The sequence below is a fragment of the Helicoverpa zea genome, chromosome 3, assembly GCF_022581195.2.
Source record: "Helicoverpa zea isolate HzStark_Cry1AcR chromosome 3, ilHelZeax1.1, whole genome shotgun sequence".
Taxonomy (NCBI): domain Eukaryota; kingdom Metazoa; phylum Arthropoda; class Insecta; order Lepidoptera; family Noctuidae; genus Helicoverpa; species Helicoverpa zea.
Window position 1 is genome coordinate 9623420 of NC_061454.1, and position 20185 is coordinate 9643604.

The 20185-nt window shown below is 35.5% G+C and overlaps 1 protein-coding gene across 1 annotated transcript; it reads right to left on the reverse strand.

Moving 5' to 3' along the window:
* Window positions 1-26: 26 nt before the first annotated feature.
* On the reverse strand, window positions 27-11891 carry LOC124646132 (zinc transporter ZIP10). Its single transcript, XM_047186211.1, has 4 exons — window positions 11400-11891; window positions 6970-7111; window positions 2153-2350; window positions 27-2042 (listed from the first exon to the last, which is right to left on the reverse strand). The coding sequence occupies exons 1-4, from the start codon at window positions 11607-11609 to the stop codon at window positions 1126-1128; spliced, it is 1467 nt and encodes a 488-aa protein (XP_047042167.1). The 5' UTR covers window positions 11610-11891; the 3' UTR covers window positions 27-1125.
* Between the last annotated feature and the right edge of the window lie 8294 nt (window positions 11892-20185).

Below are 20185 nucleotides of genomic sequence, written 5' to 3' on the forward strand. Positions count from 1 at the left end.
CAACCAATGATTGAAATAAAACAATATTTTAAAAATTACGTAAGTAAATTATTATTATGACATATCTTTAAAAAAAAAACTTCTATTTACACAAAAACGAAATAACAGGCAATTACAACATTATGGGCATCTAAAATTATGTTGTTTTTAATAAATACTTATCATCTTAATACTTTCATCAGCAGTTTTGGTAAGTAGATTACCAGCTAAATTATGGTTGATACATCACATGATCACTATCTTAATTAACTGTATTAGGTAGGTACATTACATACCTGTAGCATTCAGTTGCGACGATTATAAAAAAGTTCTGTCTTATTTTAAAAAACTTGACTTTAGGAACTTAACATTGAGAAAACGTTAACGTCGCCTGATCTCGATAAACTTTGTTTGGTCAGCAACAAAAATTAACACTGCTTTAACTTGATTATAATGACACAAGGAATTTTATGAATTTATTGGCATTAAATTGGCATGAAATTAACTCCTTACCTATTGTATCGTGATCAGCGGATATACCTACCTATTTGGAATTTTGGTATGAACTACTTAATAAATAGTCCTCATTCTTACAACCTCACAATTATTGGAATGCTTTTTCCTATCTTCAATAAGTAACATTACCTAAGGATTGTCTCTAAAATACCTCTATCAATTATCGTTATGTAAACCGAAATAATGCAATTAACATTGCCAATAAAAGATTCTTACATAGGTATACTTACATACTAAACATAATTCTGATTCAAAATTTACAAAACCCCTTTCGAGAGAAAGTATTGTCTTAACTTATAGACAGTACCTACTAGATACAATTTAACAACCATGAGTACGAATATTATCACATAACATGTACTGCAAAAATATTTTCACAAAAACCACTTTGATAGTCTCATAATATAAACGCTTCCAGCGTTTAGTTTTTAATCGAAGCCGAGGAGACACTGCGTCTTCGTTACCGACATGATACAATATTTCAACATATTGCTACGCATAATATTTTTTTTACCTAACCACTTTTGACAAAAAACATCTCATGAACGCACAGTAGTCTCACTAACGCACACGTCAAGTCACGTCATATAAGTATTCATAACCGAGCATTGTTTTTAATTTGACTAAGGTTTATTGTTCTGCATTTCTAAAAAGATATTGAATTGAATCTTCGTGAAGAGCAATCATTAACATTATAATGCCACCCGAGAGTATTCCCAAAATTGCGAGTAGTAAATTAATACTTTTGCCATGGTTGTTCTCGTTAATTTCTGGCACTAAATCTGCAAGTGCTATGTAAAAGAATGTTCCGGCTGTTGCGGCATAGATCCACTGGGATGCAGATTCATGATCTTCTGCAAGCCAGATTCCACCTGCCATGCCCATAAAACTGAGCACTGAAGAAAGTAGATTATAATAAAGTGCACGCTTGATACTCATTCCGGAGCGTAACAGCACAGCGAAATCTCCGAGCTCATGAGGCAGCTCGTGACAAAACACGGCCAATGCTGTTGCGAAACCAGTTACCGGATCTCCGCTAAAGGCCGCTCCAATTGCTAGCCCATCTGTCAAATTGTGTAGTCCGTCTCCTACAATCACCATGAGCGCTGTAGACGTCATCGGTCGATCGACCGGCGGCGGAGGTGAACCCGGCATCATTGCGCCGAGTTCTATTGGCTCTATTTGTTTTCCTGAATCCGATTTCATGTCGGTCACTGATATTCCCGAATCGTGAGAATGTGCGTGACCTCCATTTATTGTTTGCATTATTGCTTCGACACTGTAGAAAAGTAAAATCGTAAGGAAGGTAACACTGCATTTTAAAACAACTTCGGTTTCTTCCTGCGGGGCTGAGGGAGGGCCGTGTGATTTCAGTGCATGCGGCAGTAGATGCAGGAGAGCGTCTCCGCACAGAGTACCGACAGCTACAGCCACCAGGAAGTGCAGAACGTGGCTGAATATCACCGACTTTAGTAATGGCACTATTGCTACTCCGAGAAGCCCCGTTGCACTGATGACTAATATACTTAATGTGGCATATATCCAAGCTGGAACAAATACATTGAATTAAATGAAGTTTAACGTGGATTATTAAATAGTTACTCATTAATTAGATGGAAGTTTCGAGTTCATTGAATTTTTATGTATAAGTACTCACTCCAAAACTTGTCCAATTTCGGTGCAGGTGCTTCTGTTTTGTAACAAGACCGTTGATCTAGCTGATATACTAAGGCGGGACACATTTCCAGGAACGTTTTTGGCCTGATTGTTATCACTCCAGGTGCTTCATTTTCCATCCCATACACTTCCAAAATTTCTCTCGGGGACAGACATGGTTTTTGCAAGATGGGTTCAGCTGGAAGTGTATAAAATATTCGTTAGTAATTTAAAACTAAGTACAATCAGGCACTCGCTCGCTAAAATGTCAGTAGGCTTTACCGTATCTACGTTTGTTATCTTAAGATCAACTTGTTATTTAATATGTCTAAGTGTGTAGTTACTAGGTACATTGTGATAAACGTGCAACGCAATGACAATATTCAACAATACATTCATTCATGGATTTATGTGACAGATCCTTGGCCGGGGTCAGACGGCTACGCAAGAGCAGCCGTCCACTCTGTAATAGGATAATCGCGATTATAAAGGACAGTTCTCCGTCCAATGGCGTCATGAGCTGTTTTAGCGGACACAGGGACATAATGCGGGCAATAAAGACTAGGCCAGAACATCTCAACAAAGGACTTGTTAAAGTTTAAATATTTTCATTGAAATAACTTGGCATGAAACGAATAGGTACCTTTTACATGTTCCTGTATGAGAAGATTACGAGTTATTAATTTCTAATCATGCATAAAATGTATGTTGATGATTAAAGTTATCTTCCAACATATAAGGGTTACGGCTGACATCGTTTATGCTGTCGCAATAAACGAGAAAGCAGCGGAACTATCTGCATCGCTTTCTACCAAACACTGGTACAAGTCACACCGGATTTCAAAACTTTGTTCATATTTCGTTGATTGAACAATATATAAAACAGCTGTTACTATATTTACTGATTTGACGGAGGCACACTTCGACCTCTTTAAAGGTTACAAGGAAATATCGCGCAGAAGCGCAAATACACCCAACTGTAGCCTAGATCTCAATTTAGTTAAGCACATATTTACCTATCTAAAAAGAAAAAAAAATCTAAAGGATTGAATCATAAAAAGCAATTTCAAGAGATTGGTCACACTTCAGCGAAGAATATAGCGTACTTTGGCTACCTTTAAAATTGATAAAAAATCGTGACAGTCGCTTGGCCAGGAAATGGAATTCCGTTGATTGCAATAATAAGTTTTTGCTTTCGTACAATACATAGGTACGTAGGCACTTTTTATATTTCTATGCAAAATGGGTCTTTTCGTAGAATCAGACAGCGTTTAAGTTTTTATCTTCAGAATAGGAATTTTGTTATAGCTATTTAAATAATATTTTGGAAAATAAATAAAAAAAATAAAAACTACTTAATATACTAAAGGATAGTATAGTACGAACTGAGCAATTGCACAAGTTAGCTGCTGAAAAAAGTTGGAACAACTTTGTTAAGTAAAGGACAATGCCTAAAAACGTCCCCACCCACCAACAGACTTGAAAGTAGTGTCATTGGATGCGCCTCATTTAATAGATATTTTTTTATTATGGAGACATATTCCAAAAGTATGGGGTTTAGGAACTATAAGACAATTTAGTATCCTTAATAATCAATTAACTTCAAGTTTGTTAACCAATTACTCGGAGTTGCGTGGACAGATTTTGAAATCTTTTTTTGTATGTAGAGAAACTATCTCAAAGCTAGTCCGATTTTATTTTCATCAAGATCTTTTAAGCAGTTTTTGAGTTATCATCAGTTAAAATAATCGGTTTGAAAAGGCAATGTAGGATGTCGTAAGGACACCTTCATCATCTCCAACAGAGTTGAACCTGGTGTCATCAGAAGCGCCTCATTTGATAGATCATTTCTTACTATGGTGACGTACTCCGAATGTATGGGTATTAGGAACTATAAGACATTTCATTCCATACATAATCGAATCCCTTCGGGTTTTTCACCGACTACCAACCTAGATTTGAGTAGACAATGCAGATTTTTTTTTTTTACATAACGAAAGATTACTTCAAGGGTGGTGTTATACAACTTTAATCGAGAACTGACCAGCAGTTTTTGAGTTTGTTTCTTTGACTTTTGGTTTCGTTAATCATTATGTTAAACTCAACCGGTATAAAATAAACTTGTTGGCCTGCAGATTGATGACTAAAAATTATCAGATGCTTCTTATTGTTATACAATGACATTTTACGCATAATATGGACTTTTATTTTCGAAATGCTTCGGCAAGAAACTCAACTGACAGAGATGCGGCCATTTTATTAGTTCTTAAAAGTTATAATAGTTTTTACTATTTGTTTACCACTTGCCCATCCTTTATGCAATTATATTGGAGTTAGCTTCCAGCACAACAGGATGCCACCTAATATCAATGTTTTAAGAGGGCGATTGTCAGTAACCATTCAGCTATTCCTTAACCATGTGCTCTTTTTTTTAAGATGTAAAGTTAAATAATTAATGTCAATATTTATGACTTTTACTTAAGAGAAAAGTTCTATGTCTTTTTTTTTTGATTTATACATTTCCGAGTTCATTTAAAATATGGGTTTGTTTTAAAATATTTTATTTATTTATTTTAATAAGTATGTTTTGGTCGTAACTAAACTATTAACTAAGTATCAAACTGGGTTAGGTTTACCACAGTTTTTCCCGTATGCTCAAAAAATTATTAGTCAGTTCTGGATGAAACTTTAATGGGACACACTTGAGGTAGCTCCTGTCCAACAAAAAATGATAATCAGAATCGGCTTGGTCTTGAGTAATTTGTTTTATACACCTGCTAACCTAACCTAACGTTACGTTAATTGTGGATAGTAAAATGTCGAATATATCTTAAACTCCAAACATTTGGAGTATGTCGTCATAGTAAAAAAATATCTATCAGACAAGGCGCTTCTGATGACACTAGGTTCAATTCTGTTGGAGTCAGTAAAGGTCCATACAAAATCATTAAACCAATTATTATTGTAACCGGTGATAACTCAAAAGTTTCTAAAAACATCCCGTTGAAAATGATATCGGACTAACGTAAACGTACACGTTCTTTGCATTAAAACAAAAATAATCAAAATCGGTCCACGCAACTCCGAGTAATTGGTTAACAAACTTGAAGTTAATTGATTATTAAGGATACTAAAATGGCGTGTATTTCCAAAACCCCATACATTTGGAGTAAATCGTTTTGATAATCATGATCTATCGAAGGATGCGCTTCCGATGACACTAGTTTCAAGTCTGTTGGTGGGTGGGGACAGGGTCCATACAAAATCCGGCATTGTCCTTTATTTCTTTATTTAGACTATAGATCAGATACTATTTTCAGTGATTTCCAAAATCACTAGCCGTTTTCCTCTATTTGTCATTTGTTAATTACGAGCAAAACGAATTCGTACAAGTTGTAGCTAATTTTAGCCAGCTCTGTATCTAATGCTAAACGAAGTTTGAAGAAATTCGTTGCAGTTAAGTGGTTTTCATGTTTTTGCACAAGTGGTTCATTTGAATATGTGGTTCCTTAAGTTCATTAAGATCATGTCATGGTATATTAAAGCGTTCATAGGAGATTTATCAGACGACTTTATTTTCCTAATCGATGTGTAAGACGCCCGTGATTTTGAAAGTTTCCGTAATCGACAACTCAGCAACAATCAAGATTGTCAGATGAGGAAATCTAATAATTCGCTCTTTTTGTTATTATTGTTATACATTCATAGACTGCGGCAAGTAAAATTGTTACATCTCATGATTCCAGCAAATTAAGTAAACAGTATGGCGGTATGATATCAAATTGAACCTTAGTTTGAACAATGTTCATGGTGTAGCCTTGCAAGTTTTTTCATAGACACTTCCAATCAAGGGTAAATTAAAATTACTCATTTTATTTCAATGAACACTGATTAGGCCATGTTTCCTCCTTTCCTTTAGGTGTTTACATTTTAACTTTCAAGGTTTAATAATGTCACGTTTCGCTGTTTCACTGAACTCGATATTTCTTTGTAACATACATTGTTTATACTTTTACTATACCAGCCAGACATGGGCACTCACGTGTGTGTGATTAAAGTTTTCCGTATGATGATTTTGTATGACGTTCGTAGTCTAACTAAACCTAAGTGAAAATTTACTTTTTACATGTGCATGATATTACACCCTTTGAGAGTAAAGTATCGTATGAAGATGGATAGTAACCGGGGTTAAGGTTTTTACGAATTGATGCAGAAAACAGCGAAACCATTATAGTTACCAGATCAGACAGATACTTAGCTGAATACTTATGGATAGATGGATTCTTATTGAGCATCCACCCTGGCAGTTAGGCATGTTAGTTGTCGCCTTTATGACTACGTCATTATTTTATTAGGGTGGCTTTATGATATTCATCGCATAGAATATTCCATGCGCTTGTTATCTAATCTTCTACTTATTATTTCAGATACACAAATAAATACGACTTTGTATTTTATTTATCTGTCTATCATGATTCTACTGTTCCGGAATTGTAAATATACTGCTTTGTAAATAGGTACAAATTATTAGTGTTATTATCTTACTCTATTACAAAGTACAAGCGAAATGTTTACCGACTGTAAAAATCTTGTCTCGAGTTTCCTCTACCGATAAGGGATTGTTGTAGTTATCAAACAACCCTTCTAATTACTCTGTTACACAAATAAAGCTGATTCTTTACTTGCAAAGGAGGTTACACGTGGACGTAATTTTACTTTTTACAATATAAGTAAGATGAGCGTAACGTGTTTTTTAATCGAGATTTACGATTTAGGTGAAAATGGCGTGTCAGATTAAAGTTTATATGGAATACTGACCAGGAGGTGGAGATCTGCGGTGCCTGTGCTGTTGGTCATGCAGCTGTCGGAAGGTGCCGTTGATGCGATGGATAGCGAGGTCGTGCGGCGACGTGAACACACGGCCACCGAGCCCCAGGCTGTCTAACAGATGCTCGAAACCCTGCAAAGAAAAAACAGGTTCTTCAAATTCTTGTTTTAAATTCAGAATTAAGGGTGAGTTTTCTGAATAAAGGGCTAGTACATAGTTAGGTAGTTTGTGTTTCTCAATCGCTTTGAACATATATCTACTTTATTAATTGGATACTTATTTAATATTTTTCGTAAGTGACCTAATAATTTGCAGTCGTTATCTAATAATGTAACTAATAACATCAATGCTTTAAAGTTATTTAAGTGCGTAATTACTTAGAATTAGTGGATTAACATTAAGATATTAGTTATTATGATAAAATGTTCCATAATAGTGAAATGTTGACGTGAGATTGCTTATCGCAGAATTTTTATTGCACCTTATTTCCTGATTCCTTACATGGTGTGTATCACATTGAATCAATTTTAACGCATCGTCAATTATGTAAAGTGTTCTATACAATTGACCTACTATCGCTTTATAATTGTATCGAGAAGGCCAAATTAAATTCGTGGCTTAACTGTTATCGGCAGATCAAGTAAGGTGAGGACTGCTTTGTCATGTTTTTTTTTAATTTTACCATGAACCTAGTGACTGAAGTCTACCAGTCAAGTTGAAGGACAGACGGCTTTGAACAAGTGCCACCACAAACGATAACTGCAATAAGCCTTATCAATAAAGGTATCTATCATTCTGAATTCGCAACGGTCGTAAAATTTTGATAGCTAAAGATTATGTTGTATCTGAAGATATTACACACGTTTTACTTGATGAAAAATATTATTGAAGACTTAATATCCAAAAATATAGCCGTGGGAGAATTACTGTTTCATGTACCTACCGAGTTACTGTCCACAATGTTACTGATATAGGGAATACAATGCGTTAAATCGAGATCTCGTTTAGTTTTAAAATATATGCCATGCAGACTGCTACTGTTAAGATGTATTAGTATGAATACCTGTTAGGCTATTGCCATTATCTATAAGTGAAACAATTAAAGCTACTCTATAGATCTCAATCATAAGATCAATCTCTTTCTTAGTGTTGTCAATCCCATGCGAGATCCCGTCAAGTTATGCTTCGGGGTTGAAACGCATGAGATCTGGGGGGTTAGAGAACAGGACTCTCTAGGATGATAAAATAATTGCTTCCAATATATTTATTCTGACCTCCTATGTTTTGTTCTGGAGATGATTTCATTTTATTACCAGGTACACCTCGCATAAAAATGTTTTAAACAATAGAGTGGAACATTGATCTTCAAAAAATATTAATACGCAGTGGTCTTAAATGGATATCGTACAATTTAATGATATAGCCTATGCTCCGTATCAAGATGACCGAATGGTTATTGTTTCTTTCAGAATATTAAATTAGCTGAGTTCTATTCTAACTTAAAGTGCACTAAGGATATCCGATATTATGACGTTAAAAGGTGTTCCTCAGGGGTCCATTCTTTGACCTCTTAAATATGTTTTTGTTATTTATAGTCCAGTAGGCACTTAATTGATGATAGATTTTTTCTTAGTTCTAAAATAATCAACAAACGTCGTTGTAATTGTTATTAACTCCTACACGTGAAGATGTGTGTATTGTATGGTACTAATTTGTGTCTTCCGGAAAGTCGTTACGATACTGGCCTTGGTAATGTAAGTGTATGGTTCAGTTTAAGGTAATATTACTTTGCATTTAGTTTTTAGACTAAGTTACTTAACTATTTTCACATTCAGTCACAAACATTCATACATCCCTACAAACTTTCGCGTTTATCATATTAATAAGAAGTAGGATTTTAAATCGTCACTGAGTTCTAAAAAGTAGCCACTTTCTTTCGTAATTACAATTAATAAAACAGAACCTTTATGTAAATACAGTAAGATTGTAATCATTTCCTTATACTACATGAAGAACTAGTAAAAACATTAGTTTTACTAACAAAATCATTCAATTATGTTTGCTTATCGCATAATTATTCGCATTGTTAGGAGGCTACAGGTGCACATAATGTCAACGCTAAAACAACAACGAGAGATTATACGTCACGCCCGCAGATGTGTATGCACGCGTGCCGGCGATTGCATCCAAGACATTGTAAGAAGTTGTAGAAACCGAAAGAAAGTTGTCAACAACTATAGTCTATTTATAACCCTTGTAATTTTTATACGACATTGACAGTTAATAGTAATAAGATACGAATCTCTTGCAAAAACCTTGTTAGTAATGAAAATCAATTATTTTAAAACAATTTGTGATGACGAGTTACAAAGTAGATGGTTACAATGTTTGACTGTTCAAATATTGAACAGACTCGTGTCACATATTTGCGTTTTCGATTAGGTATGTTGACATGTCTATTGTTCTGCATTTTCCTGGATTTTTCTTAGTCTGAGTATTCTGGGAAAGTCTGAGCGGCGAGAGAGTCTGCATGGATGATATATAACATTTTATGAACATGACAAGGACATATAATATTTTCTTTAATCATAAGATTTTAGCGGACGGGCTGAATTAAAATATTGTGTTGTAAGAAGGTATAGGCAATGTTTGTGAATGATGGTATACAGGTCTGCACACACCATTTCACCATTTCACACTTCACATTTGGGAAATCAAGACATACAAAATACATGTCAATGAGAAATTGATAGCGTTTCTAGTATTTTTTATGTACGGACCCGATTTTGCAGCTTGCAATTTTTTATATATTCTGAACTGCTTAAATTGTACCGTAGGTATTGTTTTTGTAAAGCTGTAACGTTAAATGAATGTATCGCTAATTTAGCAGCAATGCACAAAGAGAAGTAGCTTATTACGCGGTTTTCTCTTCTGTTAACATTAAGTATGTAAGTACAATTTAAAAATGATGTTTTGTGAGACGATATAAATTGATTCTAATGTTGAAACTTCTCTCACAGAGAAGGGGTCTCTGTGTGAGGAAATTGCTTTTCATCGCATTTTTATTTTCATTTCCGACCTGGGAAGAAACTGAATTTCAACCAGAAGTCGCTTTTTCGTCATGTTTATTTTTATGTCCAAAATGTAGGTGGCGATAGCCTTGTGTTTTAGTGATCCACCTCAAATCAAAACCTACTCTTAGGTACAATTCAAAACATCTGGTGGCATTCGTGCTATGTGTTTATCTTTTCCCTGGGAGAACAATACCCCAGAGGCGTAATTTTTTTGCAGTTTTTTCTACTTGACGTTAATTCAGAAATAAAAGTCAAGTGTTCCATTATTATGTGTATGTGTTCGGTACGCAATCTGCGTATGGCTACACACCAGTGGAAATTAATTTACGTGTGCATGTACGTCACGTAATCGGCATAACATAACTATTATACAAAGCAGCTCAGATTTCCTAAATAATATCAGTTTATTAAGTGGTAACAGAAAGAAAAATTACTGACGGCATTTCACGGTGATCGAAGACTATCTAATTTGTAATTATCACTCAAACAGTCATCAAATTATCAGCCAGATCACAAGTCATCAAGCATTCTTATGCGACTAAAATATAGGTGTAACCTGAAAACAGTCGCACTTCAACGTAATAAGCGGATAAGATTAAAATATTAAAGATGTTATAAAATACAATGTAAAACTACATATTTGTTAATTATTAATTTAAACACACATGTACGGTCATATCTAAGTTTGAAATCCTTTAAGATTCCGTATTTGATAATCATAGAGCAAGATAAAATTTGTTCCACATTCAACGCAACGATGCGACGTTTCTAGTCCCCGTAGACAATCTGCGACTTCCCTTTCCGCAATTATAATCCCAGTAGGAGATGTTTGTGATTTGTGTAAGCACTGATAAACACAATTTAAGAATTCCAGTAAGAATTGATTATTGATTTGCACTAGCGTGAAGATTCGGAATTAATACTAAATGCAATGTGCCTGAACCTGCGTCTGATACATCATTAAAACAAACTATTCGCTGAAACCACAATAAGATGACTGATGTTTTGAGAAGAAACTGTTCAGAAATGCTATACAAAATGTACCTAAGAAAGGTATGTCAGTTTTTTGATATTTGGTTCAAATTAACAGTTATCAATTGATGTTGGATTTAACAAAATAATGATAAGCTGTTGATAAGGACTGTCGTAACAGTTGATAGAAATTGTGAAGTTACATATAAGTTCGATGAACTTTCGTTTTGGAAATAGAGAAAAGGGTTATGAATAAATTCTTTAAAATATATGATTAATAGTTGTTAATGAAATAACAACCGGGACTGGTTTTAATTCAGTTCTTTCTATTTATAATGAAGTGAACACATACGTAGGAAAACAATTACACTTACCTCAAATGTAATGACGCCTTTATCTCCGTACTTGTCAAATATTTTGTCAATGAAGTATTGTTCAGCTGGCAGCGTGTCGTTGGCGACGTCCAGCTGGGTGGGCGCGGGCGCTGCGCTGGTGGCTGGCGGGCCCTGGCCGGGGCCCGGGCTGCCGGTGTCTGCGGCGCACAGCGCCAGCACCAGCACTACGACGGCGCTCGTTGTCAACATGGTCGCGACTGAGGGCGCACTCGCGGCTCGCACGGTGGTTCGCAGCGTGCGCCGGCGGCGGTCCCGCGCCTCCGCACCACACTATCAGACGATCAGCTCTTACAGCGCTCCGTTGAACGTGATAATGTGACGCGTCGCGTGGCGCTTGCGCATCGGTCGACCGCTCTTTTGTTTATTTGTTTGGAAATGTCAATAATTTAATCGCGAATCGATATACTCGTTAGACGCAGTTGTAGAAGCGTGTTTATCACTTGAGGTGAGGTGTGCGTCTGCGACTCTGCGCGGTGACTTTCACCCGACGCTCTCTGGAGGCTCCGAGGCCGGTTGAACACCGCCGTTACTGATAATAGGTGTATTTACGTAGTGACCGGCTTCAAAACAACCTATGTATGCGCGTATTTAATTCGCGACAGGTAGCCAGGTTGTGTGCATCGGATTCGGGGTGTTATCGGCCAATGTGGCCACTGGACATGCTTGTTGATCGATATGATACTGCTCTAAATCTAACTTGGTATTCGAATTTATACGACGTCGATTTATTTACTAACGCTATCTACCGTGATATTTTTGACTTATTATCGTGAAGTCAACAAATCAACGTAAATAAGTAATACGCGTTCATTCATAATTCAAGCAGTAAATAAATTATTATAGGTACCAACGGTGCGTGCTTCAAGCACTTTTAATTTAGCAAATCTAAAACTATGGTGTTGAGTAAATGTGTAATCATCAAATAATTACATATGCACACGTTTTAATGCGATTTGTACTTCCTTCTTACTTTATTGATTAATGTAATGTGTCGGTTGTTTTGCAGTGATATTATTTTTTGGTCTCGTTTGTGCTTGTGAGTCGTAACACGTTCGACGGTTACGTGTGAGGATTACTTACTATTCACGTCTAACTAACCACAAGTGTTCCTAGATTCCTACAAAGGTACAGTGAATTCACAAAGAAACACTGCGTCAGATCATTAGCTATTATGTAAAGTATTATTTAATTCGATAAATAACAATAAAAGAATGATTATGTAACATCGAGCAATAAATAAGACAGTTGAACGACGATGAAGAAATAAAGGCGGGAGATATTTCTGTAAACTTTGAACAAAATAACTAACAATTAATTGATTATTTAGAAGTCAGAACGAACCTTGAAGCTGTGTTTACACAGGTGTAAGGTGATTAGAAAGTTCGCAACAGATCAGTGAACAGAGTAATTTGTATATTTCTAAATATTCAAGTTAGGCAGACAAAAATGTGGAGGTTCAGTCACGCATATCAGACAAGATAACATGTTTTCCATGTGATGTTACTAGAAAGGAACAGTATTACACAGGCTCGGGACTAAAGTCTTTAGGTACATGTTACTATCACAAAGGCTAGCTACGCGAACTCTATGCTGCAACTGAAAAACAGGGAACATACAGTGAGCATTTCAGCTCTAAGATTCCAAACGATAAGCACACATAGGTAAAACGCCGTTCCTCATATCTGTATAGTTTCCTCTCAGTTGCGTTAGAAACCGCATTTGGGATGATGAATTTGAAGGATAGTTTAGGATAAGTAAGAAATAGGATGAAAACTGGAAAACCCGTCACAATAGCAAAAGTTGTTTTAACTAGATTGCGAAAAAGAATTTTTATATTTTCTTATGTATAATATATACTATCGTATAGTATAACATAATGTATACTATGGTATGCAGGAACTGCTTGTTTAGGATTAATTTGTTTTCACAGTTATTAATTGATTTAGTTAAGGTTTCCCAGGGTATTATCCTGAGCCTTTTTGTTTTGTTACTGCCGTGACAAAAAGTGATAACTGGGTCCTGGACCAATAAACGTAATTGTTAACAGGATTAATATTAATCTTCTCTCCACTTCTCCCAAAGCTGGGCAAATATCTCTTTTATAGTATTGTACCAAACTCCGTGCCACTGTGCTGAGAATAAAAATGTTTTTGACATCAAATTATATCGCAGAATGGCCTTAATTTTATCTTTTATATCAATTAAGGGATTAGATAAATACACATTATGATGAAGTCGTAAATATATCCTTAGTAAGTAAGACAATGTCAATGTTAGGCCTCACGAAGGCTGGTGAGATTGTTGCGACACGTTTTATGTAATATGTTATGCCTTCTCGAATAGTTTATCTAACGTGATTACCTATTTAATTGTGTTATTGGAACTAAGTATTCTGTGTATATTAAGTTCTATAATAATGAATCTTTATAAAACAAAAGTTCTTGTTTCTCACAGTTTTAAGTAACTACATATTCAGGTAATCTGTGGTTTTACGCCATGTCTACCTTGATTGCACTAAGACAGGGCAATATACGAACCAAGCAAGGTCTTGTCATGCACATCGATTTTATCAATGGAGTTCTGGAATTTGTTTTAGTATAGGTAAGGTTGGTATTCATGTGACTAAGCTATTTACTGTGATAATTGGATTGTCATACCACTCATGTGCATACGGAAAAATGTGGGACCAAAATATTGACTATTTACAATTTATTATCGAGTTACACACTACGTTAGGGTATGAAAGTCCTTTGCAATTGTTCCCATTGTTGTTGATGGGTTTTGTTTTTCCTAACATAAGAACAATACCTACTGGTGCTCCCACATTGCCGTTAGAAAATGTTTAATAACGTTAGTAAACATTTGTTAGCAAACATTTAATCACAAATAAATTTTCATGTTAGAAAATGTTTAGTTATGTTAGTAAACATTTTATAACAAAACAAATTATAACAAAATAAAACATGTGTTATCTTTTGTTTGTAAACATTTTATAAGGGCGTCCTCAGCCCTCAGAAGGCGAAACCAAACTGCGAGCCAATACTAGATGTTATAAAATGTTTAAACATTTTCCATCAATGTAGGAGCACTTATAACATGTAACAGTTTCTAACAAAGTGCAACAATTGTTAACATTTGTTAGTAAATGTTTTGGTGTTATAAAATGTTTACAAACATTTTATAACGGCAATGTGGGAGCACCATACTGCTAAGTGACCGCCTTCCCTGTGGGGCACCATTCGGAATAAAGGGCTATAGTGGTTTTTCTTTAATGGAGGGATTACTTATTTAATTTATTTAGACGTTATAACGTCATGACATGAGACAGATGGAGGAAAATAAATTAGTTCTTATAAGAACTTAATACATTAGTTCTTATAAGAACTAATTTATTTTCCTCCATCTGTCTAGTTTTTTTTTCCATATACCTATGTGGGGTCAACTTTCAGTGTAATGAGATGCGGCTGAATATAGTTTTTTTACATGGAACGATTGATATCTGATCTTCTCAACCCATTTATAAGGGCGGAATGTCATCCCATAGTGCAGTGTTAAGATGGCTTTTCTTTTTGGGGGGAAACTCGCTATCCTCGCTTATACTCGTGAATGGGTGCTGCTCACTGCACCAGGTCGTGTTGAGGGCTATATTTACACTTATTTCTATTAATTATTAGTCTGGTTTTTCATTAAGTTTTTTTTGGCGAAAATAATAATACTATAGTCCTAATAGGTGCATCATGTTTGTGTTGTACATTTTCACCAATGACATAACTGCACAGAATGTAGGTGGTTTTATGTAAATATACAAAAACATATTTTATTAACAGGAGGCTTTAGATACACGTACTTTAATACATTATGTAATGCTTGATTACTTTTGTATTCAATAAGGTAAACGCGGGTGAAGTCGTCATTCCCCAATAGTCTTCAATTAATCTAAAAACTTTTATTTATTATCTCTACCGAACTTAAAATGGGCTGGTTTATATGTCAACATATTGTTGATAATATATTGCACAATTGAAATGACAATACGGGGTTTTAACGGTCATGGCGTCTAAAATATGTTATTCGAAAGGTGTGTGCCCTAACAAAAAAGTTTTTTCGTGAAGTTCAGCTGTCAAAAGTGAAACTCAGCACGTGGTTTTGTGTTTTGATTTACATAACTCCAGTGGGGTCTGTGGTATGTTTCTTTGTTTAATTAGATAGTTAAGTTTATTTGCTAACGATGTAATATGCAATTTGGAATACTTTTAACATAGAAGATATATTTTTTTAATGTGACATCTATTGGTACTTTAAAACTCCCATTTGACCCAAAACCCGTCAATTTTAGAATTATTATGACGACTACTGGGACATGCTCAAAAATTGCACCTAAAATCGTCATAATGAGGATATTTTGTGTTTTACAGTACAAAATGCGAATAAATAGCTAATATCGGGACTTTTACAAAATTGTTAACTCTCTAGAACAAACATATAAGGTTAAGGTTTAGACTACATTTGTTGATAAAACTGCGTTTCTTTTAAGCTTTTTCTTAGGGGTACATTTTACTCTGCTGGTTCTAGATGCACGTACACAGTCATGTTATTCGATTCAATTAATATGTTTCTTAATGGCTAAATCCCCTGTTTTCTATAAGTATGCACTTTCTACGAGTGTTTTTTTTTAGGTATATATTGGCCGCTGTAGGCCTCCGCCATTCTACTAAGGACACGCGATACACATCTACCGCTTTGGGTACAACTACCAATAGCCTTTGTTTCTACTACGCTTGGATTACAATTTGTGACAAGCAAAAATTGACTGTTCTTACACTATGCTTTTTGTTCGAAATAACTGCATGTCGTCACGCGTATTGTACCGCGTCTCCCTAACGTGCCTTAATAGCGCCTGAATAAAAATTATGTCATTCAACTAGTTTCGACGCAAAAAAATATTAAAGTAAGTTTTAAAACTAAGATGACATAGCTTCCATCCCTGTCACTTATTTGCTTGTCGTAGTTATCTTAAGTAAGTTTTTTTTATTTAAAATTGTATGTACCTAGTCATTGCATGATCGTAATTTTAATAGCAGATCATGACTGAAAGAAACTACAAGCAAGAGGGCGATAGAAGCTGTAAATCAAGGGGCCACAACATCAGATGCAGCAAGAAAATTTAAAACGCCCTTTTGAGACAACTTTAATGAAATGGTGACACAAAACCGATGATTATCCTTGTATACATATACCTACTATAGAAATGAACCCAAGGACAATCCCCGGTTCTGTGCTAAACTATTGCTAACTATGGAGGAAAACTACTTGGGCTATTGCGTTGGGATGTTAGTGGATATAGGAAACTATAGGAACTATGGCACCTGCCGATGACAATGTATAAAATATATGTTGAAAGGCAGGTGGATAGGCTCGCCAGCTCACTTACTGGGCCCCCGGGAATCAGTCACTGAATAGCAACAAGAGAGCAAAACATGAGCGGCTGAAGGGTGAGGAAGGTATCGGTGGACTTTAAACGCAGATCACGCGCTCCCTGCGGGTCCAGCATCACCGGCCCAATCGTCACTTACCACGAGGCACCTACCCTCCGAGCCGAGCTACTAACCCAGCTCTAGCGACTCCACTCTGGACGGCCAATGAAGGCAAGCCAGAGGCGGAAGACCTATCCCCCGTCATGCTTCACTCCGGCTGGCCGGAGGTGGGAGACAGTATACTCTTTCTTAAATATTTTAATAGTAATAATTTTACTCGTGCTACATATGCAAATGACTGCATGATTAGGTATATGATTGATTACGAAATATATTTTTAGACTGATTTTGTGATTCCAAGCATTTGATAGATAGGAATATTAATTAAAATGCAACTATGTATCTGTTTTATTGAATACCTGCTCTTCTAACAGATTATGACCTGCTATTCTAAATAAGGATTTGGTTTTCTATCTATCTACCTAATGTTTCAAAGGCATAAGTATGCTTAACAAATTCAAGCACAAAAAAAATGTACATAACTTGAACCTTATGTTCAAGAGCAGAGAGTTTACATTAGCATTAAAAGTTGACGAGTACTGGGAATATTTGACGAGTATCCGTACAAATCAGACGACTATTGGTACAAATCGCCCTTTTGTTACTTTTGCCTTAATAAGTACATAAACCCATGAAAATTATTAAAAAACATTAGTTACTTAGAATAACGAATAAATACCCTATCACGTCATGCAAAAATTTTCATTTTCTATTGAATATTTAACACACAGTGGCGCTTCAAAGTCGGTGATTTCCGAAATCCGACGAGTATTGGTACGTTTACCTTATCTAAAAATATAGGAAATACATATGTTGTGAAATAAATAAATGAGAAAAGTTAGATTATTTCATTTTTCATTATCAACGCTGAGTCATCTGTGTTCAGTCTACAGAATTCATGACTCGACGGCAATAAGCCACTAAAGACGTACCTAATTAAAATGTGTCTAAACATAAACCCTAGTGTTGAACCAGGGCCTGGTGCTAAATTCCTCATTGAATCATATTAGGCTCTCTGGATTCTGGATCCGGTAACAGTAGTTTTTCTCCAAGGGAAAATGAAAATTTTCGTCAGAAAAGACCTAATATTGCATGAAGACACCTAATCTGTATTTTATCGGCGTGGTAAAATATTACTAAATCGGACATTATTTATTTATTAGCTTAGATAACTGCATGTTTATCTTTACCGTAATTTTTCCTTACTATTACAACTACTACTCGCAGGCGATAATTTATATTTACCCTGTAACTACTATCTAAATGGGCTTATTGGTTATCTTTCAGCAACATTAGAAATTTATTTTCATGAGTGTAAGTTTTGCTTGTTTCTTACTTTCTTTTTGGTTTGGTTTCGATTAAAGATTGTATCGGAAATCAATTTGAGTCATGGTTTTCTGCCCAACATTTTAATACTTATTTATGGATTCTTACTCATATTAAAGTGAGGGAGGGAATTACGAGCACTCTTGATTCCCTCACCAAAATCGTGGAATATTTTAGTCTTTTTATACTGCTGAGTCTATACCAACCGTAATCTAAAGGTATTATCATAACATGCCAATATGACAGATTACAGAGAGTCAAAAGGACACAATATCAAAGGAAGGGCGATGTTCTTCAGAAAAAAATCCCGAGTGGGTGTTAACTTTAAGTATTTACTCCACTTACATTTTATTAATGACACAATCGCATTTATTTGCTCTTTTAAACTGCTCTGATATCTGTTTACTAGTGCTCAGTCGAGCGATGTGCGAACTTGTAGACATTCTACTGTTTGTAGTGGTATTTACTGACTGCGCCCAAAGCAAACATTCCCATCCACCGGGAGAGATAGCGAGTATCAACACACCACTCTAATCGATATTATTATATATCAACATCAATTAAAAACATGTAAGTATGCTAGAGTTTTTCATAACATGCGAGCATTTGATGACCGACATTAACCAGTGCGACTTGCATAAACAGACATAAACGTGTAAGCATGTTGGTGGATAGGAATTTTCTATTCATTTCCCCGAGATTGTTTAGTACATTTCCGTCGAGATTAGCTTTTCTATGGAATATAAACCATTGGGAATGAATGGTTTTGTATTGGTAAAATAGAAAACAAAGGGAATCAGTTTAAACATGATAGTTTTAGATTCTGCGACAGGTTGTCATCCCGTTCCATGGTTCTGTTACCAGCCAATGTTTACCAAGTCGATCTGTCCCAGTTGTTATTTCCGCTTAGCTATTCATTAAACATAACCGCAGTTACTTACGTTTAATCCACTATTATAGAAATGCAAACCCTCTGTTTGCAAGTGAACCTGTAACCTGTTAGGAAGGCAATGCAGGTACTCCCCACGTGTTAACTTTATAAAATAGTGTAAACGTTACCAAAGCAAATAAAACTTGATAAACTGTTAGTTTTTCGTTTACCATAACAACCCATTTCCGCCTGTCCGGGACGAATTTGGGGAGATAAGCAGGCAATGCACATTCCGGTAATAGCCAGTTATTGTAAATAACAGCTAAGTACTATCAAATATTCAAGCTTTATCAATAAGTGTGGTGTCTAATGATGGCCATGAACTGCCTCTCTTCTCAAACCTCCAAACCGAAGCGTTTTTGCTATTCTGAACCCTTTGTTTCACTACTTTTGCTATTACATACCCAATTGTAAGTCAACATGTGAAAATAAACTACATTTGTTCTATGATTACTGTATTCCTAAACCAACTTTTCATGGACAGTGGGAAATGTCGTTCGGCATATCCTGTTTATGACAAAACACGCGGAAATATCCTGCACTGTTGGTTATGATTGTAGCACAAACTTGTGTATTGAAGTAGACGTTTTGTAGGCTTCCGTAACGGTTACGAAACTTTAATTTGGCCAATTTTCACGGTAAGCATACAATGGCGACGACGTCGCGACTTGATCATAACAGTGGATATTAGTACGTGATTTAAGAACTCAGCACGTCAGTTTTCACGCTTCAAATAACACCGCTTTGGTCAAAAAACTCGCCAGTTTATACGCGAGCAAGTTAGCTATTTGATGGACAAATAATTGAAATACTAGGTTACGCTGAGGTTTATTCTTTTTGTGATATAAAGTTACAGTAATTATGGCGATGGAAATCAGTTAGCATGCATGATGTGAGTCAATTATTGCGTTGGAATCTAATTTTTCTTTCTACATAGTGTTTTTTTTTATCGAATGTTAGTAAAGATATATCTA

Bases quoted from the DNA above. Each gene is read 5' to 3' on its own strand.
- LOC124646132 (XM_047186211.1), bottom strand. From the start codon at position 11,609: ATGTTGACAACGAGCGCCGTCGTAGTGCTGGTGCTGGCGCTGTGCGCC. The intron at 2,351-6,969 runs GTCAGTATTCCA...ATACACTTCCAG, and splicing joins CCGCAGATCTCCACCTCCTG to CTGAACCCATCTTGCAAAAA. The intron at 2,043-2,152 runs GTGAGTACTTAT...TATTTGTTCCAG, and splicing joins GAAATTGGACAAGTTTTGGA to CTTGGATATATGCCACATTA.